The sequence below is a fragment of the Cygnus olor genome, chromosome 16, assembly GCF_009769625.2.
Source record: "Cygnus olor isolate bCygOlo1 chromosome 16, bCygOlo1.pri.v2, whole genome shotgun sequence".
In the NCBI taxonomy this organism is placed as follows: domain Eukaryota; kingdom Metazoa; phylum Chordata; class Aves; order Anseriformes; family Anatidae; genus Cygnus; species Cygnus olor.
In genome coordinates, this window is record NC_049184.1 from 13,212,069 (window position 1) to 13,235,308 (window position 23,240).

General features: G+C 43.4%; 1 protein-coding gene across 1 annotated transcript in view; it reads left to right on the forward strand.

Annotated features, from left to right (window-relative positions):
* Positions 1-285: 285 nt before the first annotated feature.
* Positions 286-23,240, forward strand: part of COL9A3 (collagen type IX alpha 3 chain) — a 38,146-nt gene continuing 15,191 nt past the window's right edge. Inside the window, exons 1-18 of the mRNA XM_040575879.1 lie at positions 286-1,706; positions 2,935-3,003; positions 6,596-6,631; positions 7,263-7,334; positions 8,118-8,171; positions 12,014-12,049; positions 13,372-13,395; positions 13,914-13,967; positions 14,617-14,670; positions 15,767-15,808; positions 17,210-17,266; positions 18,753-18,806; positions 19,273-19,326; positions 19,859-19,912; positions 20,668-20,721; positions 21,827-21,880; positions 22,696-22,749; positions 23,050-23,103. Of these exons, the coding sequence (XP_040431813.1) occupies positions 1,641-1,706; positions 2,935-3,003; positions 6,596-6,631; positions 7,263-7,334; positions 8,118-8,171; positions 12,014-12,049; positions 13,372-13,395; positions 13,914-13,967; positions 14,617-14,670; positions 15,767-15,808; positions 17,210-17,266; positions 18,753-18,806; positions 19,273-19,326; positions 19,859-19,912; positions 20,668-20,721; positions 21,827-21,880; positions 22,696-22,749; positions 23,050-23,103 (942 nt within the window). The 5' untranslated portion in view covers positions 286-1,640. The remainder of the gene's footprint in view (positions 1,707-2,934; positions 3,004-6,595; positions 6,632-7,262; positions 7,335-8,117; positions 8,172-12,013; positions 12,050-13,371; positions 13,396-13,913; positions 13,968-14,616; positions 14,671-15,766; positions 15,809-17,209; positions 17,267-18,752; positions 18,807-19,272; positions 19,327-19,858; positions 19,913-20,667; positions 20,722-21,826; positions 21,881-22,695; positions 22,750-23,049; positions 23,104-23,240) is intronic.

The window sequence follows — 23,240 nt, forward strand, 5'->3', positions numbered from 1 at the left end:
TGCTGGGCCCTTCTCTTTAGGACACAAGCACAGTCTCTGTGGTAAAGACTTGTGTAAGTCCCTGTGTCCATGCAGCTGTGCTCCCCCTGCCTCTGGAAGGAGTGGGGGACTTCGAGATGAATACTTCCAGGGCTTTTCCCTTTTCCCTCGCAGGCTCAGCTCACAGCAGCCCTCCAAGCTCTGGCTTACTATGAGCAAGGTGCAGCAACCAAAGGTGCTGGAGCACACATCGATTTGTGCTCATCACTTCCTGCTGGGTCATCACTTCAGTAAACCCTTTTGGAGCTGAAGACACCATCCTTCCCTCGTCTTGCCCAATAAATGCATGTTGCCACAGAGTGGAGCTGGGGAAGATGATTTGCTTTGCCTTCTCTCTTGCTCTGTGTGAAGCAGTTCCTGCAACCACTGCTCTCCCTCAGTGGGGTCTGTGGTGTCCAATAAAGCATTTGGTTTACTTTGAAGCCACCTGAACACATACAGATACAGGTTCCCTTTCTGTCCCCAGCTGCCTGTTCCAGAAGTTCTGGCAGAGACTAGGTAAATGTTTGAGCTCTCTGTCCCCTGTCAGAGCTGGTGGAATATTGGCTGCTGGGGAACTGGACAGGCACTCAGTGTTTGCTCATACAAGCCTCCTGGCAGAAGGATGTCAAACCGAAATCCACTACTTCATTTTTAAAGCTTTGCTTTTCCATTTCTGCTCTCTTGCTAACCAAATGAGCTGCGTTATTTCAGTCCTGATGCGTATTTCCACTGTCTCTCCACTTGCAAGCTCTGCTTTGGATGAAGTTGTCTTTAACTGATGAAGTATGAAACTATTTGTAGGAGGTGTTTCTTTGTTCTGTTTCAAATCCCCTAGCTGGTAACTGTCACACTTCCTTCCTTGTAAATATTTCAAAGGCAATTCTTTCTCAGTTTCTTGCAGCTCCAAGAATTTCTCCTCTTTTTTCTTCCTGCTCGTGTCTCTGCGATCATCTGTCCTCTGGTCAGGATTCATCACTTCCTCAAGAAATCACCTTGGCTTTCTTTGGATCTCCATGGAGAGAAAAAGAAACTAAAAACAACCAAACAAAAAAACATACACACAAAAAAAAAAAAACACGAACGTGAATGCACTTTTGGTGCTAACAAACCATCCTGCAAAGCAGAGAGTGCATTTAGCTGTAATTCATCTTGCACTTGTTACAGGTATATTAATTCCTCTGGTGAAATTGAGTAGCCTCAGACGCTGGATGACTCTCCATCTGTTACTTTTTAATCTGCCCAGCACTGAGGTGGTGATGGGCTTTGAGAAATGCCCCAGCTGAGACCTAAGGAGCGTATTTGTGTCTCTAGCTGGAGCAGCTGAATTTTTCTCCTGTGCGTGTCTGCTCCCTCCCTGCTTGCTGGGGCTGCCCAGCAGGGCATGAATGAGAGCTTCTCTTCTGAGGGACTGCTGCTCCCCCTCCTGCTCCCACCTCCTTGCAAAACCTCCTCTTGCCTCGGAGCTCAGCCCCTCTTGCCCGAGCTCCTGAGCTCTGCCCCTCCAGCTGGAGCCGCAGGTTTATCTGGAGGCGAGGACTCACATCTGTAAGCTAAGACCCAGGAGGAGAGAAACCGTTTGGCTGCCCAGGAGAAACGAAGAGAGGCAGAGCGTGGGCACGATGACTGTATTCCCCACTCTTGGGCTCCTCTTCCTTTGTCAGCTATTAGCCACCACCTCAGCTCAGGTAAGAATTTCCTTTTATGTTTTATGCTTAAGAAACGAGTCCAAGGGAAAGATAAATTGCAATGTGCGTATGTTATAACTGCAGGATTAAATGTGGCAATAGGCAGATTATTAATCTATAGTTTATTTAAAATGTGCAATTTGCTAGGCACTTTGTATGAAAAGAGCTATTTGCATACCTGCACAGGTAGGCTTTTAGTTTTTATCCTCGTGTGCGGAATCTGCTGCTTAAGTTTAAAGTAAAAAGTCCTGTCCTCCTATTCAGGAGTGCAGTTACATGAGATAAAGCCTTGCGAAAGGGAAACCTGTTGGTATAAGAGAAACAATTTTCTTTTAGAATGAATAATAAGTTGCCAGTGAGGCTAGGATGTCCTGATCTGGTCCTTCATGAGTCAGAGAATTTCTTATTCCTTCCCTCAATTAATTTTAAAATTTTATGTTTATGAAATAGTACATTTAATCCTTATTCACTTCAGCCATGAAGCTATATTAAACTTCCCTGAATGGTGTTAATGTTATTGCCTGGGGAAGTAACTCCTCGGTGAGGTTTTTCGTTGTGTTAGTGAGGAATTTTTGCAGTCTGGCTTGGGAATTCAGAGCTGCCCTCATCTGCTGCAAGCAGAGCTGCTTCCACAATGGAACCTTTGTTCGCTAAAGCAACAGCAAGTTGCTCTCTGGAGCCCTCTCCATACAGAAGTCATTTGTTGGACCTTTATTTCCTTTCCCCCACATCAGACCTCCAAAATCCCAGATTTTCAAGTGACATCCTGCTCAGAGAGGAGACTTTCCCTTTCTCATTCTGTCTTGAGCAGTGTCTGGCTGCTCCATCAGCCCATCAGACTGGTGCTGAATGATGCATTTTTAATGCCGAGCACTTTGCACCTATTTTCCATGGTCTTTGCCTTTCCCCCCCCTGCCCAAAATGAAGCATTCCAATAGGCAGCAAGGACCAAAGCCTAAACAACAAAACTAGTCTGCTTCCCAGCAAGCAGGTCTCATTCCCAGCACAATAAATGGGCTGGGAGCCCTGAGGATGTGCTCAGTCAAAAAGGTTTTCTAAAGAGCCTTGTTCTGGTCCTGAGCTCCTCCAAGTCCACCCGGGATGGTGGGGGGACCCTGCGGGATGGGGTGGCTGTGGGACTCAGACATGGCTTTCTGATTTAGTCTGTATGTTTCTTCTGATGCAAAAATACTCTTCTCTTTCTCTTCACCCCCCCCAATCCTTTCAGAGAGTAGGACCACAAGGCCCTCCTGGACCCCGAGGACCCCCTGGACCGTCTGGCAAGGACGGCATAGATGTGAGTGCCATGCGGCAGAGGGCAGGCTCAGCTGAGGGTGGGCGAGGGGTGGAGCAGAGCAGAGCGAGCTGAACAGAGAAGGGCTTCTTGTTCTTCAGAGCCACAGCCTTTGGGCCATCCGTCACAGGTAGATGGACCTGGAGAACCAGCCCATCTGCAAGAGACCTTGTTCTGCAAGGGTCAGAATGGTGAACAGTGGTGCTGAGCGGCCTCACTGTCTTTGCAGGATCAATCCCCTGTCTTGAGAGAGTTAAGGACAATCCTAGTGTATGCACAGGGATTCACAACCATGCCTGCAGAGCTGCATATTTCTCTTTCCCTGTGTAGGAAGGAAGGAGAACAAAATACGGAAGGTTGTGTGCACAGGTACAACGTGCACCAGTGTTACTGCACGTTCTGTAGTTCTGAGAGACGTTTATGTGATATTTTAGAGACCATATTTCTGGAGAGCCTGAAGAAACTCTTAATGCAGACACTGCTCTTACTTGTATTGGTTTTATTCCAACAGTGTAAGTGTGGCTGTGGCTAATTTACGTTGACATTCGAGTGGTCAGAATCTGACTCGTGTTTCCAGATATGAGTTGCCTTTAGTGGCCCAAACAGCAAATGAAACTTTTATTTCAGCAGGCAGTTCCTTAGATGATCATGTCCTGCATAGGTAGAAGACTGTACCACAGGAGTTACTGGAGGAAAAAAAGCCTTGGCCTATTACTTTTAATTGATATTTCCATAGAGGTTCTGTGCATCTGTTGGAGAAGAACTGTACTGTGTTCTGTAGCTGGCAATGGATAAGGGCATCAGATGAATCTTCAACATATCAGTTACAAAAGACCAGGTTTCCATCTTGTTATTCAGTTTGAGTAGTGCTCGTCTCCATAAGCTGCTTATGGACTACAGCAGAGTTTGTTTTTTTAAAAGTTCATCCGAAGTAAGTTTCTTGCACTTGGGCCTTTAGGCAGCCTTGAAAAATTCTATTCATTCCATGCAGGTCATTTTCTTTTGGATAAGAAGGTAAAAAAGATATATTAGCTCCCCGGTAAATGGTGAACAAGGAGCTTTTTTGTCTGCAGTGGTGAGCTTTCATGGTGGCTGTGTGAGCAAGGCTGGGCTGAAGGGAAAACCGCTGATTTGCAGCTATTCCCTCTAAAGTGTCCTTTCAACTAAAGGAGATATTTTTTCTGAAAATCTCACTCAGGTTTTGTAGTAGTTCAGATGTGGTACCTCAACAATTTCTCTCCACTGTTTTTCATGATAAAAAGCCTAATGGGACACCCCAGAGGAGGGCAAAGGATTCATGTTCCCATTAGCTGCAGGGAGCCTGTGGAGTCACTGCAGCAGGACATCAGTGTGGCCAGCGGACTTCAGGACAGGGTGGCTGGTTTTGTATACCAAGGGAAAAAGATGAATTATGGGAGGGATGAAGCCCTTCAGACTTCAGGTTGTGACCAACTTCTAGGTAACAGCAGTTGGAAAGAAACAAATCCCCATGATTGTGTTGTTCAGCCGCTCTTTTCTACAGAATATTTACATCTTATTCTGGAACTGCATCGATATCACTTCTGACTGCTTTTGGAAACAGGAACCCAGGGAAATGTTGGTAACGTGAATCTACACCTTTTTATCCACTGCTAAAGCTTTGGAAAGCTCCCTGTGGGAAAGGATCAAACACCTAATTATTGTGAAGAACCTACTCCTAATAAATCAAACTGCTGAGTAAAGTATTTAAGACTTGGAGTTTGGACTCCATGGGAATGGTCTGCCATTTGAACAGACCCAAACGACATCCCTCCTACAGATGTAGGTCAGTTCAGGTGTCCTGTTAGCGTGAGCTGTTCAGGGACGGTTTCTGCAGTTCAGTCAGACATTTAGACCTGTAAGGAATTACATAGGAGAAGAGATTCAGAGCTGTGGCTAGCGTTGAGCACATTCAGGCAGCCTTCTTCTTTGAGGGATACTGTTTTTGTGGCAGTACCTTCCAAAAAACTACACCATATATAATCCAGCGCTGAATGGAGAGGAACATGTGGAGCCCAAGCAGTAATGTCAATTCCACCACTGCAAAGAATGAAACCAGTAGTGGTGAGCCTTTTTTTTTTTTTTTTTTTTTTGGAGTCAGAACTCTTCTGGACCTTATCAATGCAAATTTTCTAAATTCTGTAAGCCACTCCAGCTGGATTGTCTTCACAGATGGCTTTGGATGAATGCTGTGTGGGAAGAGTCACTGAATGGTCTTTGAGATTGATAAATGCTGCTGAGGTGCTCAGCAGTCCCTTACCATGGGCCTTGAGCCATTAAGTGGTGCATAACACACAGCTGAACTATTCAGGAGCTCTCTGAACAAACCTTGGATGAACCCCATAAGAACAATTTCTAGAAGCTGCTGCTTTCGTTCCTGCCTTTCGGTAGGAGCTGCAACATGAAATCTTTTATAATTATAGCCTTTAACATGCTTCACAAGCAAAATCTCTCTCTTCCAAGAATAGAAACAGCTTGTTGTGATCAAAAGAATTAGCGACGAGTTCCTGTGAATTATTTCTGAGAATGTAATTCTCCAAATTGCTAATAAGCAATTGTCACTTTTGAAAAATCGAGCTTTATTTTTTTCCAATTTTCATCTCCTGGCTTGACTTTAACACAAACTTGCTAAGAAAGAGTAAACTTCCTTCCCAAGCACCCAGGGGAACGCTTCCTTTTGCTGACAGTCTTTGTCTCTAATTCCCAGTGATGTGGCATTTGGGGTATAAACACTTATTAGGCTTTTGATTCATTTGACTGAAGTTCTGGGGCTCCTGCCGAGTACTGCAGGGGTCCACGATGGCAGGATCAAGGTTTAAGATGGTCCCAAACAGCATTTGCTAATGCTGTGACCTTGCTGTATGGATTGCCATCACATCAGCGAGGAAAAATGCAAAGGGCTGGAAATGTAACGTGGTGAAGGAGGGGGCGAACCACCTATGCTGCCATTTCTAGCTGCCGTTACAAACCATTCATTGCAAAAGAAGTGCTCCTTTCATTTCCTTGGCAAGGCACCTTCCCAACCTACGATCATGATAGCTATTTATGGAAAGCCTGTGGGTAATGGACAGCAAAAGAGTTTCTTCATCAAGCCAGAGGACAACATTCCCTCTGTGCGGTGGCCCTCTGGTCTGAGCATTGATCAGTTACCAACGCCGTGAGTAAACCCTTGCCTGAGCAAATCAAGGCAGCCAGTCTTGTGGAGAGCCCACAGACTTCGCAGTTGCCAACACAGTAAATGCAGAAACCTGCTATAAATTCCATGACTTTGCTTACTGCCTTTTAACTTCTAATTATCAGCCCCCCAGTGGGGGTGGTGTTATTTCTAGCCTGGCAAGGTTAGTAACCGGGGATGTGGGTCTCACTAATCTGCTATTGTAGATGTGGAAAAGGCTATCCAGGTTCATCCTGCTCTAGGAGGTGATCCAGAACATCACCTTTATCCCACTGAGTGTGGTAAATCTTGGAGCGGGCATGAAGGGAGAGATTGTGTACAGTTGGGAGCACCACGGTTGCAAGAAGTCATCAGAAAGGAGAGGTTCATCGCTAATACTGACGTCTTTTCTCTTTTCTTTAGGGCGAGCCGGGCCCTCCTGGTTTGCCAGGCCCACCAGTAAGTATTATCTGGTTAATACCATCTCATTCATCCTTTTAAGGAGTAGTACCACACAAGAGTTAAGACTTAGTGGTTTGCTTTCCTCTTCAGCTGCAGCAGAATTTCCATAAGGGATGCATAGGAGCAGAGGTACTCAGCACTGGTCCTGAGGACAAGCACATTCTCCTGCTTCATTGCTAGAGGAGGATGTGCCTGAAATAAAGCTCACTCATCACCAGTATAACAAAAACTGGTGCCTAACCATAAATGTGTGGTTATTTTTGGCATTGTTTTGAATCTGCTTTAGCTCCTCGATCTGTCAAGTGATGCTGAAAGGTGTGCCATGCGCCACAGCTCTTTGCTTTGGGCCCTGTATCCCATCCCTTTCTACCTCTCTACTAGGAACAGCTTAAGGACAACTGTATGTGTAAATGATTAATAGGGTTGCAGAGACCTGAGCCAAAGCACTGAAACGCATTTAGGATTTGGATATGGATTCATGACAAGTTTCACCTCTTTGGAGAAATTTTTCTGTGTTATTTGGTGTAAGATTAAGACGTGAATGAATGAACTTCCATATTGTAATCTTTATCAATATATGCTACCTTTCTGTTGCTATGATATAAGATTTGCCTGTTCTCTGATTCAGGGGCCAAAGGGTGCACCAGGAAAGCCTGGAGCAGCTGGTGAAGCTGGATTGCCTGGCCTTCCTGGAGTAGATGTGAGTATTTTGTCATCTTCTCTTAGTGTAAATATTTCATATAGGCACAGATGTTGTTCTAAAGTGTCTCATCAACTTTCTCTGTGTCTACTGGAGAAGCAAAGTGGGTACTAGGTCTACATATCTTCTGTATCAGGAGAAATGTTAAGAGTTGAAAGCATCTCTAGATTGAAATAAGTAGCACGAGAACAATTTAGAGATATAAAACTGCTAGGATGGCACTGTTACAATGAAATATTGGAGTTCTTCAGAGGTGCACTGGGCTCTTCTGTAGAAATATGGGTTTTTGATGGCATTTCTGGAGTAAAATCATTGAGCCTGATTTTAGAAATCCAGTCTTGCTTATCGGTTTGAGGTCTGCTGGTCACTGCCCTGGGTTTTTCCCTAAAAATCTGGACAGGTGACTGCACACAGTGAAATTTTCACAGCTTACCAACTTACTGCCATGGTAACTGACTATGGGTGAGGTTTTAGTACACTTTCTTTTACTTCTGGCTGGGAGGAAGCATTTAGGCAGCTTCCACGACTAAGCTGAAGGACAACAGCTCAATAAACTCCAGTAACAAGAGCACTTGGTAGTGTTGATCCACACTTAAAATGCGTAGGGAAAGGTGCAGATAATTGGCTTCTAGTCCTCTCCCTTGTGCTTAATTACAGAGAGAAATAAAGTGGTTAGGCTTTGCTGAGAGCTTGGCATACGGGTGATTTGTGATAGTGACAGGGATTTGCAACAGCTCTTATCACTGTGCTTCTCCACCTTGACATTTTCTTTCATTTCCACAGGGTTTAACGGGAACTGATGGCCCACCTGGCCCAAATGGGCCTCCGGGAGACCGTGTGAGTACCACATTAGATCTCAAGTCCCTTTAAATGAAACATTGTCATTGCCTGTGTTGATGACTTCTAATTCCTTTGTGAATTGGTGACTTTTGGGTGTTGATGACAGTGGCTTGTTTATCTGTAAACCCTCGCAGAATGCTTGGACCCTTGAAATGGAGCCCCAGATGGCTTTTCTCTAGGCAGGGCACGATAGCCATCTTTCTTTCACATGGGTTTGAATGTGCTTGGATAGCCTCGGTGGGAATACTAATGCAGAACAGCTCTTGTAGTATTTTGAGCATCTAAAAAGTTCCTTGAAGCAGTCAATAGACTTAATTAAGAAGTTTATCAAAGTGAATCTATTCTGGCCTTTATTTTCATTCTGAGTATGCAGCTCTGTTATGATTATAGTTACTGCTGCTGTGTATTACTGTTTAAACTTTTACCTTTCACTAATTCTGGGGCTGTCCATATGGTTGGCATTATTAGTTGCTTTGGCACAGACTTCCCTGGCCAGCATAGCAAGAAGAGGTTTTGCTTGCTTCCTGCACATTACAGCTCCGCTGAGGGGACACCCCAGAGACAAAATGACTGCCTGAGACGCTAAAGATGTCCTTCAGATCACCTACAATGGGACATTACAAGGAAGACACTTAGGCCTCCATTATGACACTAAGAACAAAACATAAGTGAGCCATTCAGCCCAGGTGTTATCCAGCATGGCTATCTGCTTGTCTCCCAGTACAGAGAGATAAGGGTTGCATCCAGAACTGGTCCACCATCCTCTTGAACTTGGGGCTGTAGTGATGGGCTGACAATCATCTATTTTTTTGCCCAGGGGAGTCACCCAAAGTTTAAAACTGTGAAATTGTCTCTTTTAGTTGAAGAAATGAGTGGTAGAGCCACGTATCTTTGATACACTCTGCTTCCTTTCTCATGTGCAAGGCTGTTTGCTTGGCCACTGGGGAAGTCAAACCCAAACATCTTGGTCACAGCTCTGAGTCTCCACCCATCAGCACTGCACTAAAACGCCTCTCCTGCACTTCTCCTTAGGCCCACCTTTCTTCCCAGAGATCCAGGGCTGCCAAATCCCGACACCTCAGGCTGCTTGTGGCAAGAGTCCAGTATCTTCTGGGAACTGATCTTTGATTTTTGAAACAGAATGATTTGGGACCACACACAGAAAATTGAGGAGTTTTGTGCCCTTGTTTCATGTTCGGTGGTAATAACTGCCCATGCCCACTTTAGCACACAAACTCCTAGTTTGCAGGGTAATGAAGCAGATAATTTCTGGGCACAAGAACTTCCTCTTCAGCTATTTAGTGAAAGCACACAAACGCTGCTTTAGCACACAGAGTTAATGTAACTATGTGCTCTGATTTGACATGCTTTCCCTTGTCCTGTAACTCAATCTGTCAGCATGGGGCAAATTTGGGACTTGTCATTTATGGGAGCTTTTCAAGGTCAATGGTCCATCTGGAAAATTGTTTTAATTGGTCTAATAAAAGCCTGGAAAAAGAAAAGAAGCTCTAAAAGCTCTAGCACCCTAAAAGGGCAGCATCATTATTCTGAGTGACTTTCTTCTGCCCAAATTTAAGAACATATTTAGGTCTTGCAGGAATTGCTGAAATAAGCAGGTGTCTACTGACTGTTGTGGGATTGAATTCACACTTAACACTATGACTTCTTCTGAATAAGTATGTATTTCTGAGTTGGAGACAGAAGGGGACAGAAGGTGTTTGGCATATGGAAGTGGGCTCCTAGAATACAGTTTTTAGTAATATATTATTGCTAAACATTTCCTTTCCTTTGCATACCACGTTTCAGTCCAGCAATGATTCATATCTGTCCAGGGACAAAGTATTGTGCAGCTGGCATAACAAAATGGCTTTTATCTTTAATATTCCTGTTGTTCACAGCATGCATTAGCTTTTCTCATGGTGCTGTTTACAGACTGATCAGATCAGGCCTATTTGTTTTTTTGGTGTTTTGTTTTGTTTGAATGAGCTGGGTTTTAACCTCACTGCTAGATCCTGATGGCTTTCATTGGAAAGTTTTCAAAAGCCATTTTGAAGTTTGATGCTTTACACTAAGAGCAATGAGGAAAACATCAACAAGTCAGTGGTTTTCTAAGCAATTGACAGTGCTGGTGCTCTAAAATCACATAATTACTCATATTTATTTATGAATTCATAATGCCATATTAATCAAGTATTTCCTGTGCTCAGTAGTTGTATATTCATAAAACATATTAAAGTGGAAAATTATGGTAAGATTGTTTTCTAGTCAAAAGAGAAAGAACATTGTTATCAGGAGAATGAGTTGAGTCAGACTGTTATTAAAACAGAGGTGTAAATTAGAGTTTCTCATTTAAATTTAATGGAGTCACATCAGCTTGCTCAGGGACGCAGTGATCTGTTATTGCACCAAAACTTTTCACTGCTGAATGTTCCACCCTACAACCTAAAAGATATCAAAATTAAGGAGAGCAAAGTGCCAACACTTGGCGCTTTGGGTACACTGCCAACCTTTTGGCACGTGGGCCAAAGCAAAAGGGAGTAATGCAGCTGTTTTGGGGTGGGGAGTGCAGGATTAGGGTGTAAACCAGTAGGTGCTGGGAATTCTGTGTTTTTACAAGAAGAGGTCTCAGCTTGTCCCGTAGGCGTCAGTGGTTATAAAGACTTCAGCCTAAAGATAAAAGTGACTGGAAGAAAACCAGAGTAACTTGCAGTGAGAAAAATGAATGAGCTGACATTTTAAACAGAGTTGATTTTTATTGGATTATCGTTCTTTCCCCACGAGACTATTCTTAATGAGGCAGTTGGGTCCTCAGTATCTTTCTCTTTAGACTTAACGAGGGAAAATGTTTCTAATCTCATTTGGTGTGCACAACATTAGGAAAGGGCCGGAGTCATCACTGGAATCGGCAGTGTGTCGGGATACTTTCCAGCTCTGCCCATCTGCCTTGCTCTTGTGGCCCTAGGGATAGATACGGTTTATTTCCAGCTCAGGAAATCGTTCTCAGGATGTTTTTGGTAGAGCGTTTTGAGAACTTTTGGAAAACAGGTTTGGTCAATCCAGCAGGTGAAAGGCTGAGGAAGGCTTTGTGGTGCACCAAAGGGATTAAGGAGTTCTGGCTGGCTTATTGTCTTTAGTTAAGCAGGAATTTAGCAATTTCAAGAATTACTAAATTCTGGTCTAAGACTTAATATCACCAAACTCTAGTCAAGCTAAAGAGGAAGAATACAAATGGGAAAGGAGATTTCAGATTTGCCAGGGAAACTACTGAAAAGGCAGAAGCTGCCAAGACTGAAGGGAAATGTATGAATTAATAAAATTCACTAGAACAAATCAGATCTTGCAAATAATTCCAGATAATTCATTCACTGTATCTACATCATGAAAATACTGTGAATGGGAATATTTCCAATTAATTAAATTCAGTTTATGAATGTTTAGATATTCATGGAGGCTCATCTGAGGCCTGCTGCGACTCGCAGAGGTGTCTATTTAGTCTTTTAGGAGCAGCTCGTGTTTTAACCCCTGTTCTCTCTCATCCTGCAAATAGCAAAGCAAGTTGTTGGGGCCAGTTTGGAGCATCCATCCCTACTATCTTACAGTGTTGTTCCATCGAGTAATTAATTGGGAATGACAGAATCATTATCCAAAAGTTTCTGTCCTTATATTATTTAATGCAGCTGAGCATCTCCAGTTGTGTACTGTTTCTCTAAGACACTGCTGGAGTTTCCAAGCAGAGAGTATTGGCAAGCAGAGCAGGCACTGGTGTCTTATCAAAAGGAAGTTTTGGTTTTATTTCTGATTGACCTGCTAATTTGCAGTCTGTTGTTTTATTCCTGTAGGGTGCATTGGGACCTGCCGGGCCACCTGGACAAGCTGTAAGTAAATCCTGGAACTGCATATGTAGAGGTGGTGTGTGGGACCATGCCTGAACCTGCACCGAGAGAATATGGGAAGCCTTGTATCCCAAACAAAGAGATCAAAACTTGAATGAGTGAAAATATTGTTTAAGTATTTAAATATGTATGCTTGAGCTGCTCTGGTAACACAGGGCCTGCTCTTAGTCTCTGAGACGTTATAAAGCAACCTAGCTTGGGATAAAGACTCGCATATCAAACCTTCCTTCTATTAGATGATGTCTTTTGTGCTGTGTAAGAAAAAGGAATAGACTGTTTTGTATATTAAACTATTTGGCTGCACAGACATTACTAGTCATTCCATGCTCATTTTGAAATCCTTGTTGCTTTGTTAAACATCTCATTAGCTATTGGCAAGTCACATTTAGTCTTTGATGTCTGTATTGATGGAATAAGAGAAGAATCATGCTAGGTTCATAATGACCAGAATGGATGTCTCTGTAAAGAAAGCCCCACTTAAATACTTTCCATCAAATCAAACAATGACTGAATATCCACATTCAACATCAAGCCTAAGGATTTCTGAATACAACTGCTCTGATAAATCTTTTTTTAGTGTTGCGTCTAAAAAGATCTTCAATTAATGCTAAACAAGCTAACAGTCTTCTCCAACAATTATTAACAGCCCTGTTTCTTCATGAAGCTGAGCTCAATTGCAGAGCTTGCTATTCTGATTCAAATACTCACATTCCTCTGTTGCCATGAGCAGATATCACCACATCTTGTTTCTTACTGATATAAATGTGCTCTCCAGGCACAGGAACAGAGCAGGAGGGAAAGCCTCACAAGTCCTTCACCGGTGTGGTGGCACAACACGTCCAGGCATCTGTTTTGTTAGATGGCCACGACCGACTCAGTAGCCCTCTTCCTTGTCACCACACATGGATCTTGCATTGCAGGACTTCTGGCAGGTGTCAGTAGAGATGAGGTCTCCGGAAACAAAAAAATGCATGAAAACAGGGAAAGCAGATAGATGAACTAGAATGCTATCCTCAAAAATGTCTGTGTCCCACTATCATGTCACCGTATGTGGCTTTCTTTATAGATGTCTCATAGGTAACAAGGATGTAAAGGAAATACAAATTATTAGAGGTAATAAAAAAAAGGGATACATTAAGACTTTAGCTATGCTCTGATTGCAAATTACAATAACCGGGGGGCAGGAGAGCACTATGAAATCTGAAAGGAAAAAAAAAAATAAGAAGCACTTTCTGAGATGCTGCTCTTCTTCCCGTATGTTCAGTTTCTAAGTGATCTTTTACTGTTTCAAATATCCTTTCCAGGGCAAAGGACTACCAGGACCTCCAGTAAGTAATGAGTCTATTTTTCAAAAAAGAGATTTAAATTACTATACTAGCTTTATTGGATACTCTGTGTTTTTTTTTTAATATGAATGTTACAAACCCATCCCAAGTCTTGGGTCCCTTTCTTGTGCTGGGCAGCAGTATATGAAGTCGTGCATATTGGCAGCCTTGTGGGCTTGGTATGTGTACCTTAACCTCAAGGCAGCTGGCCACTGATGTTAATTCAAGGCAGAGCAGCCTTGTGATTGCTGGAAGTGGCCTTTTCTGGAGCAGCTTTTGTTCTGCTGGGGTGTCTCAGAGCTGCTGTGAGTCAGTGGGGGCAGATGCTGTCAACGCATGACAATGACAATAGCATGCCCCATGGAAAGGTGGAGCAAAAAGAAAGATGTGCATTGGCAAACCAGTTGTCTGGGTGTGGGCTCCTCTGGGGGATTAGAAAAATGAATACAGCCAGGCTGTTTACTGGGCTTTGGCGGCTGTGAGGTCACCGAGGTTGTAAAGCTTTTTTCTCTGTTCAACAGGGGCCTCCAGGACCCAGTGGGCTTCCAGGTGGAAATGGATTTCGGGGTCCTCCTGTGAGTTTCTCCCACCATTTGATCCCCGTTCACTGAACATACTGCAAACACAGAGGAATAAGGTTCATTTCGGGTTTCTTTCGCTGTTCTGGAAGCATGAAGCATGAGGCATTGCAAGCTCTGTGTATGCCCACGGGCGATGCTATTCCTTGTACGAGCTTGTGCAGTGTCACTCCAGTCAACCAGTGCCGTGCCAAAGACACTCAGCTGCTTGCAGCCCTGTCTTCTTTTATCAACGATGAGTAACAACAAAAGAGCAGCCAATGTCATGAGAACAGAGGTCAGTCACCACTGGCGTGTGCTTTCAGCATCCTCAGTAAGAAGCTATTGAGCAGAGTGGGTCTGGTCTGAGGGAGCCCATTCTGCAGAAGCATACCATCATTTTTGTATGCTCACAGCTCCACTGGAGAGGTACAGAGACAGTAGGAGCTGGGATGTAGGTACACCATATGTTCTTCCATCCTAATCCCTATACTTGCATCTGCTATTCTCTTCACAGCTGTGGAAGGGTGCGACGTAGTCCAATAGAAATATCTTGCCTCACATTCACAAATGTGCCATGGTATTTGGTAGCTATCCTTCCTCTTCTTTCACATTTTCATGTAAATGTTTAAGAAAATAAATTCTTTCTCTTTTTCTCTTTTTTTAGGGTCCTTATGGTCTGCCTGGATTCCCAGGGCCTCCTGGACCACCCGGACCTCCTGTAAGTTGAGACTTATAAATAAATATGAGAAACTTCCCATGGGGAATCCGAAATTTTCATCTTGCTGCCAGCACGTGCGTGTTTCATTTGCTGAAATTGCCATGAGCACTCCCTCTCCGGGCTAAGTTTCAGCAGTCTTTAAACACTGAGCCTCAAGGAGATCAGTGACTTCTCACTGGCTGCACTTTGGTGTGTGGATTATCTCCTGTATATTATTTGTTCTGTAAGGGATGGAGGAACCCACTGATGTCCAGGCTTTATGACATAGAGAGATCACAGGGTGGCTTTTTTGTTTTCTCAAGTAAAATTTATATGGTTGCTTGAATCAATATGGAATTTATCCTTCCCTCCTCTCAAAATATCAGGTCCTGGGACCACATCTAATGTAGTGACCTATTCCACACTCTTAAAAGGTCATGTATCTGCCAGTTTAGTAGTATCTAAGTCTAGTTAGCTTGTAAATTGCTATCCTAGATTGGTATTGTGTAGTCCCACTGTGCTAACGATGCTGGGCTCTGGACAGACATTCAGCCATCTGGGCAGCATTTGCAGCCTAGTTTCCCATGTCCTTCAGAGGGCAAGCAGGGACATACCTGTTGCTTGCATGTCCCTTGGAGGTAACTTGTGTGCCTGACACATCCCTGTCTGGGAGCCCCTGCTACAGGCACAGACTCCACCAGGAGCCTGTATTGTAGGTGTGTGTTCTTGTAGTGCCAGCAAGGGGTCTGGAAAACAGCAAATCTCTGTTTTGGTTTTCCAGGAGTTTCTTTGGAGGGCCAAATAGGATCAGGAGGGCTTTCCCCCAGATCCAAAGGAGGGCCAGGCACAGCTGCTCTCCTCAAATTGTTGGCATAAGGCTCAAAGATCTTTTCCCAAGCTCAGCTGTGCATTTCCAGTGCATGTTCATGTCTGACGTGTCCATTTTGAGGACTGGTGCAGCTCATAACACTCTGTGTTCTGGGACTGCATTTTACACCACGTGGCTAGGTATCTGCCTTGTGCTGATCTAGGTTTGCAAACTGCATTTTCTGAAAATAATATTTCTTCCTTGTGGTTGTCTAGATGTATTTAAAAGACCACATTTTATGAATTTCAGGGTCTTCCAGGCATCTTTCCTGATGGCGGTGGGGACATCCAGGTAGGTTTTTCTTTATGTAGCATGAGAATGTTTTTGTTGTAGTCCCTGATGTGGCTTTTCATTGACACACTTGGGTGAAGGTCAGAGCACTTTACATGCACTGTTCAGCCCTGCAAACAAGGATCTAAACTGCCATATCGCAGGATGTGTAAGTGTCACATGAGTAGGTGTTTGCAAGACTGAAATGTCCTTTCAAGGAGGTAGACATGGTAGTGCTGATTTTTTGCTTGATCTTTGCTTTCCGGTTTGCTTCCTAAAGTGCAGGTTTTGCGTACATTCTGCATCTACAAAACAAGTTTAGCAGTTGGCAAGTGACAACAGCTTTTCACGCATCTGTTTCCAATCCTGCTTTGCAAGAGAAAAGGTCATGCGTGTGGCACTGTTTATTTCCATGGATGGTGGCACTGGGTTCCTGTGGGCATATGCTTTGTTTAGACTTCCTTCCTTATGAGAATGTCTTGATTCCTTTCTTCCAAGGGAAATAAAGGAGCGTTAAGTCCATGAACGATGGAAGTGACATTTCCAGATTTCGCAGCTGTTGTTGTGACAGCATCTTTGGTTTTCTAATTGGCGTGCCCCAAAAAAACTCAGAGTCGGTTTAGGCTACCTTATGGCAAGTCACATGGAAGTTAATAGAAAAGGATACCACTTCTGCAATTTTAATTTATGTTACCCTGTGGAATATACTGGAAAATTAAATTCTTGCTACAGACATGTAGCCTGAAGTTTTATTAAAAGAAAAAAAATAAACAAATGAAAGAAAAGGTGCAGAAGAAAATCTTGTGCCCTATTTATACAGTTTTTAGAGTATGGCCTTTGGAACCCCCATTAAATTTCCTTGCATGCTCTGATTTGTTCCTAGTTAAATTAGAGTTCACACCAGGGACCCAAACAGCCCTAGACATCTGCAGATACCAGTATATTGGTATTTGGGTTAATTTTCTATAGGTTCCCTTCTGATAAGCTCTAATGCCTGCCACTGTTTCAGTTAGGTGAGTTGCCTCATGGAAATCAATAGGGGTCAATGGGTGCACGGAATTAAATATGTTCCCGATGATTTGCAAGGTACCTGTCCAGCTTTACTGGAGATTTTTTGGCCTGTGGACAACTGTCAGCCTTCAGAATTTCTCACAGTCCATGCAAGTATGCTCAAAGTGAAGCTGACCAAGCATAGATCATTATTTTGTGGGTTACTAGGGGCCTGAGGACCTGTTTAGGATCCCCTTACCATAGGGAAATGCCAGTGAATGTTATGCTATGAATGAATTAGTGGATTTAGAGCCAAAACCCACTAATGTTTGTTTCCAGACATGGCCTTTTCCCCTCTTCTTAGTAACAAAACCAGCTTCCATGGATGCACGGTGTGTATTTGATAAACCAGTGTGCTTCTGTTTCTTCCAGTGCCCAGCTCTGTGCCCACCGGGTCCTCCAGGTCCTCCAGGAATGCCAGGGTTCAAGGTAAGAAAAATGCCATCTGCAGATACAAGGGTCTACCTCCCAAAATAAATGTCCCCATGATCCCCTGAGATAAAATTATTTTATGTGCTGTACATGTCTCCTGTAGTCTCCACACCTCTCCAAACCAGCCATGCATTTGCCTGGGTTTATGGTGTCAAAGCAGAAAACCCCGAAAGCAGCCAAGTGTGAAGCAAGAGGAGGATGGGGGGAGACTGATCCTGCCCTCTTCGCATGCTTTTCCCCCACTCATAACAATAGCTGCTCTGCCACCGAAATAAATCCTGCAAAGTGGCGAGGCCCAACAAGTTTATGAGTGCTCTCCCTTCAACCGCAGCAAGAGGCTTTACATCCTCGAAGTACCTGCATGTGCTTACAGGACAAGTTGTTTTGTGGCTCCATCCGTTGCAGGACTGCAAGCCTTTGTTAGATGCAGGTTTTGACTACTGATTTGGACTACTGCCATTCACTCCTAAAAATTAAATTTACCGTAGCAAGATATAACTTATATGATCAAGTAAAACTTAGTTGTCATTTTATACCCAGCATAGCACCAGTCAGCTTTTTGTTTGTTGTTTGATTCCAGCACATAAACTCTAGCCCTCAGGAAACCTCACTCAGCACTTAAACCTCTCCTCCTCTTACCCCGTGCCATGATTCCTATGAATTCTGTACAGTAGATACACTCCAGCTGAAGTAGTAGTTACTAGGGTTTTTTATCGGGTTTTAGCGGTAGTTGGAACACCTGGGACTTACTCTCAATTCCCCATGAAATGAGCTTTTGAAGGTCTGTTTGGCCTCTTGGTTGAGTCATACAATTCATTAGAAACACACAACATTTAGAGTATAACTATTCAAAATTCATAGCTTATGAAATGGAAAAAAACTGTGAAACTCTCCAATTATGATGCAAATGATGCACAGGACCTCCTGCACGGTGAGGAATAACATCCACTGTGGCTGAAATTAGTCTGGGTCTCTCCCAACAATAATAGGAAGGGAGCCAAGAAGCAAATTGAATCTGGGCTTATATAAAAGATTTCAGTGGGACGTGGATTTCATTGCAAGCCTGATGATGCCAAGATTAAAGATGACTTTAACAAAAAGAGAGGCTAAAGGTGCAGAGCATGATTTTCAGAAATGTCTCAGCCCCATTTTCAAAAGTGATAGAAACTGGGTTCTGGTGGCTGACCTGTGATTGAGGATTGCATCCGGAGACCTAGCCTACTCTCAGAGCAGCTCACTCTTGAAAACCAAATCTGGGTATTTTCTGAAACCAGATAAATTCTGACACAATGATATTTAAAAGGACCAACTGAAATGGTGCATGGCTAGAATTGATCTTGATTCACACATTTACTGTACGTTATAGATTATTTTCCTAGTCCTTTTTGTTACGTGGGTTTAGGTCTTGCAGTTATCTAACAAAATCTAAATTTTGAAAGAAGACTGTACTGGCATGTGGATAATCTGAGCCCTTAATTTCTAGGGACACACTGGTCACAAAGGAGAACCTGGTGAAATAGGAAAAGAAGGAGAGAAGGTAAACTTCAATCTAAGGGGTGGGGGGGACTTTTCTCTTTAAAAGCACCATACCAAATGTTTTTTTCAGAAGACAGGGAGATGTAAGGCAATTGGCTGAACAGCAAAGGGAAGCTGTGACTAAAATGTACTTGCTTCCATTGCTCTGCATGTATGGCTGTGCTAATACTTCAAGAACATTCCCCATAATAATAATGTTAAGATCAGTTCAACAAGTTAACTCCTATTGTTTCATATGCAGGGGTGTCAGCTCAGGAAAAAGCCCTGCATTAATCACTCAGGTAAATTCCTGAATGATCAAGTGTTCTTGCAAGTAGAAGAAATTGCATATCACGTAGAAGAAAAAAAATGAAGCAGAAATCTGGGTGGGAGGGAGCTCAAGAAGAAATACGATGGGAAGGTACCTGGCTTCGTGTTGGCAGGCTGATGCTCTTTCTCTTCTTGTCTAATTAATTTTTCTCTCGCAGGGCAACCCTGGCCCTCCAGGTCCTCCAGGCATTCCTGGCAGTGTTGGCCTGCAGGTAACACCTACTTTCAGGCTGGTTCCCATGATGTTTGTGCTGTGAAATTGAACACTGCCTATGATCATTTTGCATTGCACAAACAGCTCTTGCCTCTCCATAAAAACAGATGCTGGTGAAAAAGTAAAATCGTAGTAGGTTCACTGAGCTTTAATTCAGGTCTTGCTTTTGGCACCTCACCTTGGATGAAACATCTGAACAATAGCCGCTGCCTTGGTACTCTGGTAGAGTCCTGGACACTTTTGGTTGGGTCTGAGGCCAAGCTCTGGGATGGCTTGACAGCCTGGCAAGTGGGCTGGAGAGAGCATGCATGCTGAAAGCATGTCCACATGGAGTATCTTCACAGTGTCACTGGCTCCAAGATCATCAATGAAGAGGGAAAGGTCTTGTCTGTGCATCAGAAAGCTGAGCTTTCTGCTATACCTCAGGGTGTCTTAAGGTTTTGTGGGTTGATGAGTTGCTGTATCATTCTGTTCCACCATGTTGTGTTTTAACAGTGATTAGGTTTTAACTGATTTGTTTTCTTAATTAGGGCCCAAGAGGACTAAGAGGCCTCCCTGGTCCAATGGGTCCAGCTGGTGACAGGGTAAGAAAAACTTTCTTCTGATTTCTCTCCCTCCACCACCAATTTGTCCTGTCCAGATGGCAGGTGTCTATTTGTCCTTAATGAAGATTGTTGGGGAACTTGTAGAGATGCAAAGTTCAGTCTCTTTCCTGCACACCCACTAAACAGAACAACCTTCCAAAGGCAGAATGAGTCTACATACCTGCAAAATTAACAGGATCAGGCACAGTATTGATTTAAACATTCGGACAAGGATGATGTTCTGTCCTTGCAGAACTGACAATGCTAAAGAGTCTTGCAAAAAATGAGAAATATATTATGAATGTTTCACTTTTTGTTTTCTCTCTTTACAACCAAAAGCCAAAGAACTGACGTGCAAAGATTTTCAGGACATGGAAAGCCTCATCAGTGAGAACAGGGTCAGTCTCTGTCTCATCATGGTTCTGGACTTTTGCCAGGTTCCCTTGACCATTGGCCTAGAGGCTGAATGGTTTTGAGTTTGATAAAGTCGTACATTTATTTAGGAACAAGTGTGTTAGTAAGATATCAAGGCCATGAATGATATCAGTGTATTGCAGACATAATGGTGGGGAGATCCAGAGTAAAAACCTGCTTGTTCAGAGGGGGATCTTTTTGCAAGACTGTATTACAAGCAAGAAATATGGGCCATCTTTGCAGGGTTTTGTATGTTTTCTTAGACTGTAGTATAAGGTAGGGATACTGTTACTTTACCCTCTGCCAACACCAGTGTTACAGTGATGTATTATTCTTTTCAGGGTGACATTGGTTTCAGAGGGCCACCTGGAATCCCAGGACCTCCAGGGAAAGCTGTATGTATCTGCTTTGTGGCCCCACCTTCCACAACCAAAGCCTAAAGTTGATCCTTTCTGCACTAAACCCTTTGCTGCCAATGAACAGGAGGGATATATACCAATTCCATCAGATTATTGCTGTCACATTTTTCCCCCCAGTTAAAGCAGTAGTATTTCACCTGACCCAGATTTCATGACGTCTTTCCACTTGTTCCCATGCCAATTCTGCCAGAATAAGTTCACCACATTTCCATTGCTCTCTGTTCTTCACTGTTCTTCCTTGAGCATCAACAGCTGAAGAAGAGTAGTGAGGAAGAATCAGTAAACATTATCCTGAATTTACCCCCTTTGGTCCTGGTCCATGCCCAGGTACCCACAGCTCGCAAGAACTTTTGCTACAGCCAGAATTAGTCAGTTGTGTATTAAAGATGCAGTCCTCATCCTTTTGCAAAGCTCTGGGAGGAAGCATAGGAGAACACAGAACCGGTATACTTACCTGTGGATAGACCCCTGCACCCTCCTTAGAGTGCCCAAATATAAGACCAGAGCTGCAGCTGCAGATATATGGCCCAAGAGCATTTTCCACTGGCCTGCCACTTGGTTTCTCTCCAGCGTGGATAATGTGACATCCACTTCATACCAGTCACCTTCACCTATTTACAGCAGCCAACACTGCAATCTGTATTGACCCAAAGGCAGTACCACCCCCTGGGGACCATTCTCTAGTCTTGGCAGTTATGGAGGAAATTCATTTGAACTAAAAGAAAATGAGGTGCTTACTGTCCATTGAACATTTAATTACAACAAGCAGGATCTAGGCAGCAAACAAGAAAGTTTTTCTCCTGCCCTGTTTCTGGTAAAAGAAAATGCTTCAGTAAATGAAGGGGAAGATGGTCTCTGCCCTGAGGGATTGCTTGCAAAGTCTTTGCTGCAATTCATCCGAGTGTCAGGAATTACAGAGTGTAACTGAGAAAGTGTAGCCGAGCTCCTAGGGGAATGTGTTCGATCACTCTTCCGCTTATGCCAGCAAACAGCACAAAAAACTTCATCATGTACACTCTTGAAACATTTGTCTTTGTCGCTGTGATGAAGATGCTTGATGGCTTTTCCCCTTTTGTCCTAGGGAGACCAAGGAAACAAAGGACCTCAAGGATTCAGAGGACCCAAAGGTGACACTGTAAGTGCAGTAAAACATCCATCCGCTGCAGTGTTGGATGTGGCATTCAAAGCAGTCTGCCTGGCACTTCCTTATGACTTGTCCTCCTTGTTTTATTTCTAGCACTTTGCAGTGTCCGTCCTTAAAGCACAGTAGAATTTGAAAACTTGTTATTGGCTGAGAGACTGGTGCAGGGAGATGACATTGGCAGGGGCTAACTGGAGTTGTAGCTAGAAGATTGTTTTGCTTCAGTGTTTTGTTTTCTGATGTTTTATGTAATCTTGTCTGTAAACACGGACTAATAGTTCTTATGTATCCTTCTAAAGTACCGTGGGCACTTTGAATAGCAAAAACTAAATAGTGGTAATAATATTCCTACATGTATTATAGTTGTAAAATGGATTGTTATTTTTCTTCAAAAAAGAAGATGCTTTAATTTATTCTTTTAGATGGCTGATGTTTAATCTTAGATATTTCCTCTCAAACGCAGCTTGGGTAAAAGAGATGAAAGTATTCCTCGCAGAAATGAGATATTTAAGTCTTACTGAAGATGCCTAAGCAGTAAGATACCTAAGCGCTTCTTACAGCCTTGAGCACAGAGATCAGATCTTACATCTCCATCACTAGAAACTATCAAGAATTTTCCCAGATGCTGCAGCTAGCACTGGGTCAGTTCTCTGGTGTGTGCTGAAGGAATCGCCGTACCTATATGAACAGGACAGGAGCCTGTGCAAAGTGAATGAAATGTCCCTGCAGAGTATGAGTATTATCTTTGTCTACTGATTGTTCTTAAGGGTTGTGTCCTGGATAACACAGGCTTTATTGTTGATTTCTAGGGTAGACCTGGACCAAAAGGAAACCTAGGGGCACGTGGACTCATAGGAGAACCTGTAAGTCAATTAAGCAAGATGAAAGTCTCTCTGTCTCGCCTGCTGATGACAAGATAAAACATGACAGGAGAAATCTTGCATCATAGTCTTTGTTGTGGAGGTTTTGCTCTGTGGGTCTGTGTAACCTTCTGAATAATCCTGATAGGAACAAGCTCTAGGTGCACTGCTCTTAACGAAAAATTTCCCCGTTTCCCAGTACAATTGGAGATGGACCCAGTGCCAAAAGCTTCTTTTTTGTGAATGTGATTTGCAAACCAGTGTTTGCCTTGTAACATTAACCTGCGTTGTGTATGGTTGCAGGGCATACCCGGCAAGGATGGACGGGATGGAGCTCCTGGACTCGATGGTGAGAAGGTTTGTAAAATCCTACTTACACACTGTGCAGGAAAGGTTTCTGTTACTGTCCCATGTGAGTTGCAAAGCTGCTGATGCTTGTCAAGAAAGAGCGCTGCTGGAAAGCTTTTGCTTCTAGAGAGTTTTCCAGCAGTGTA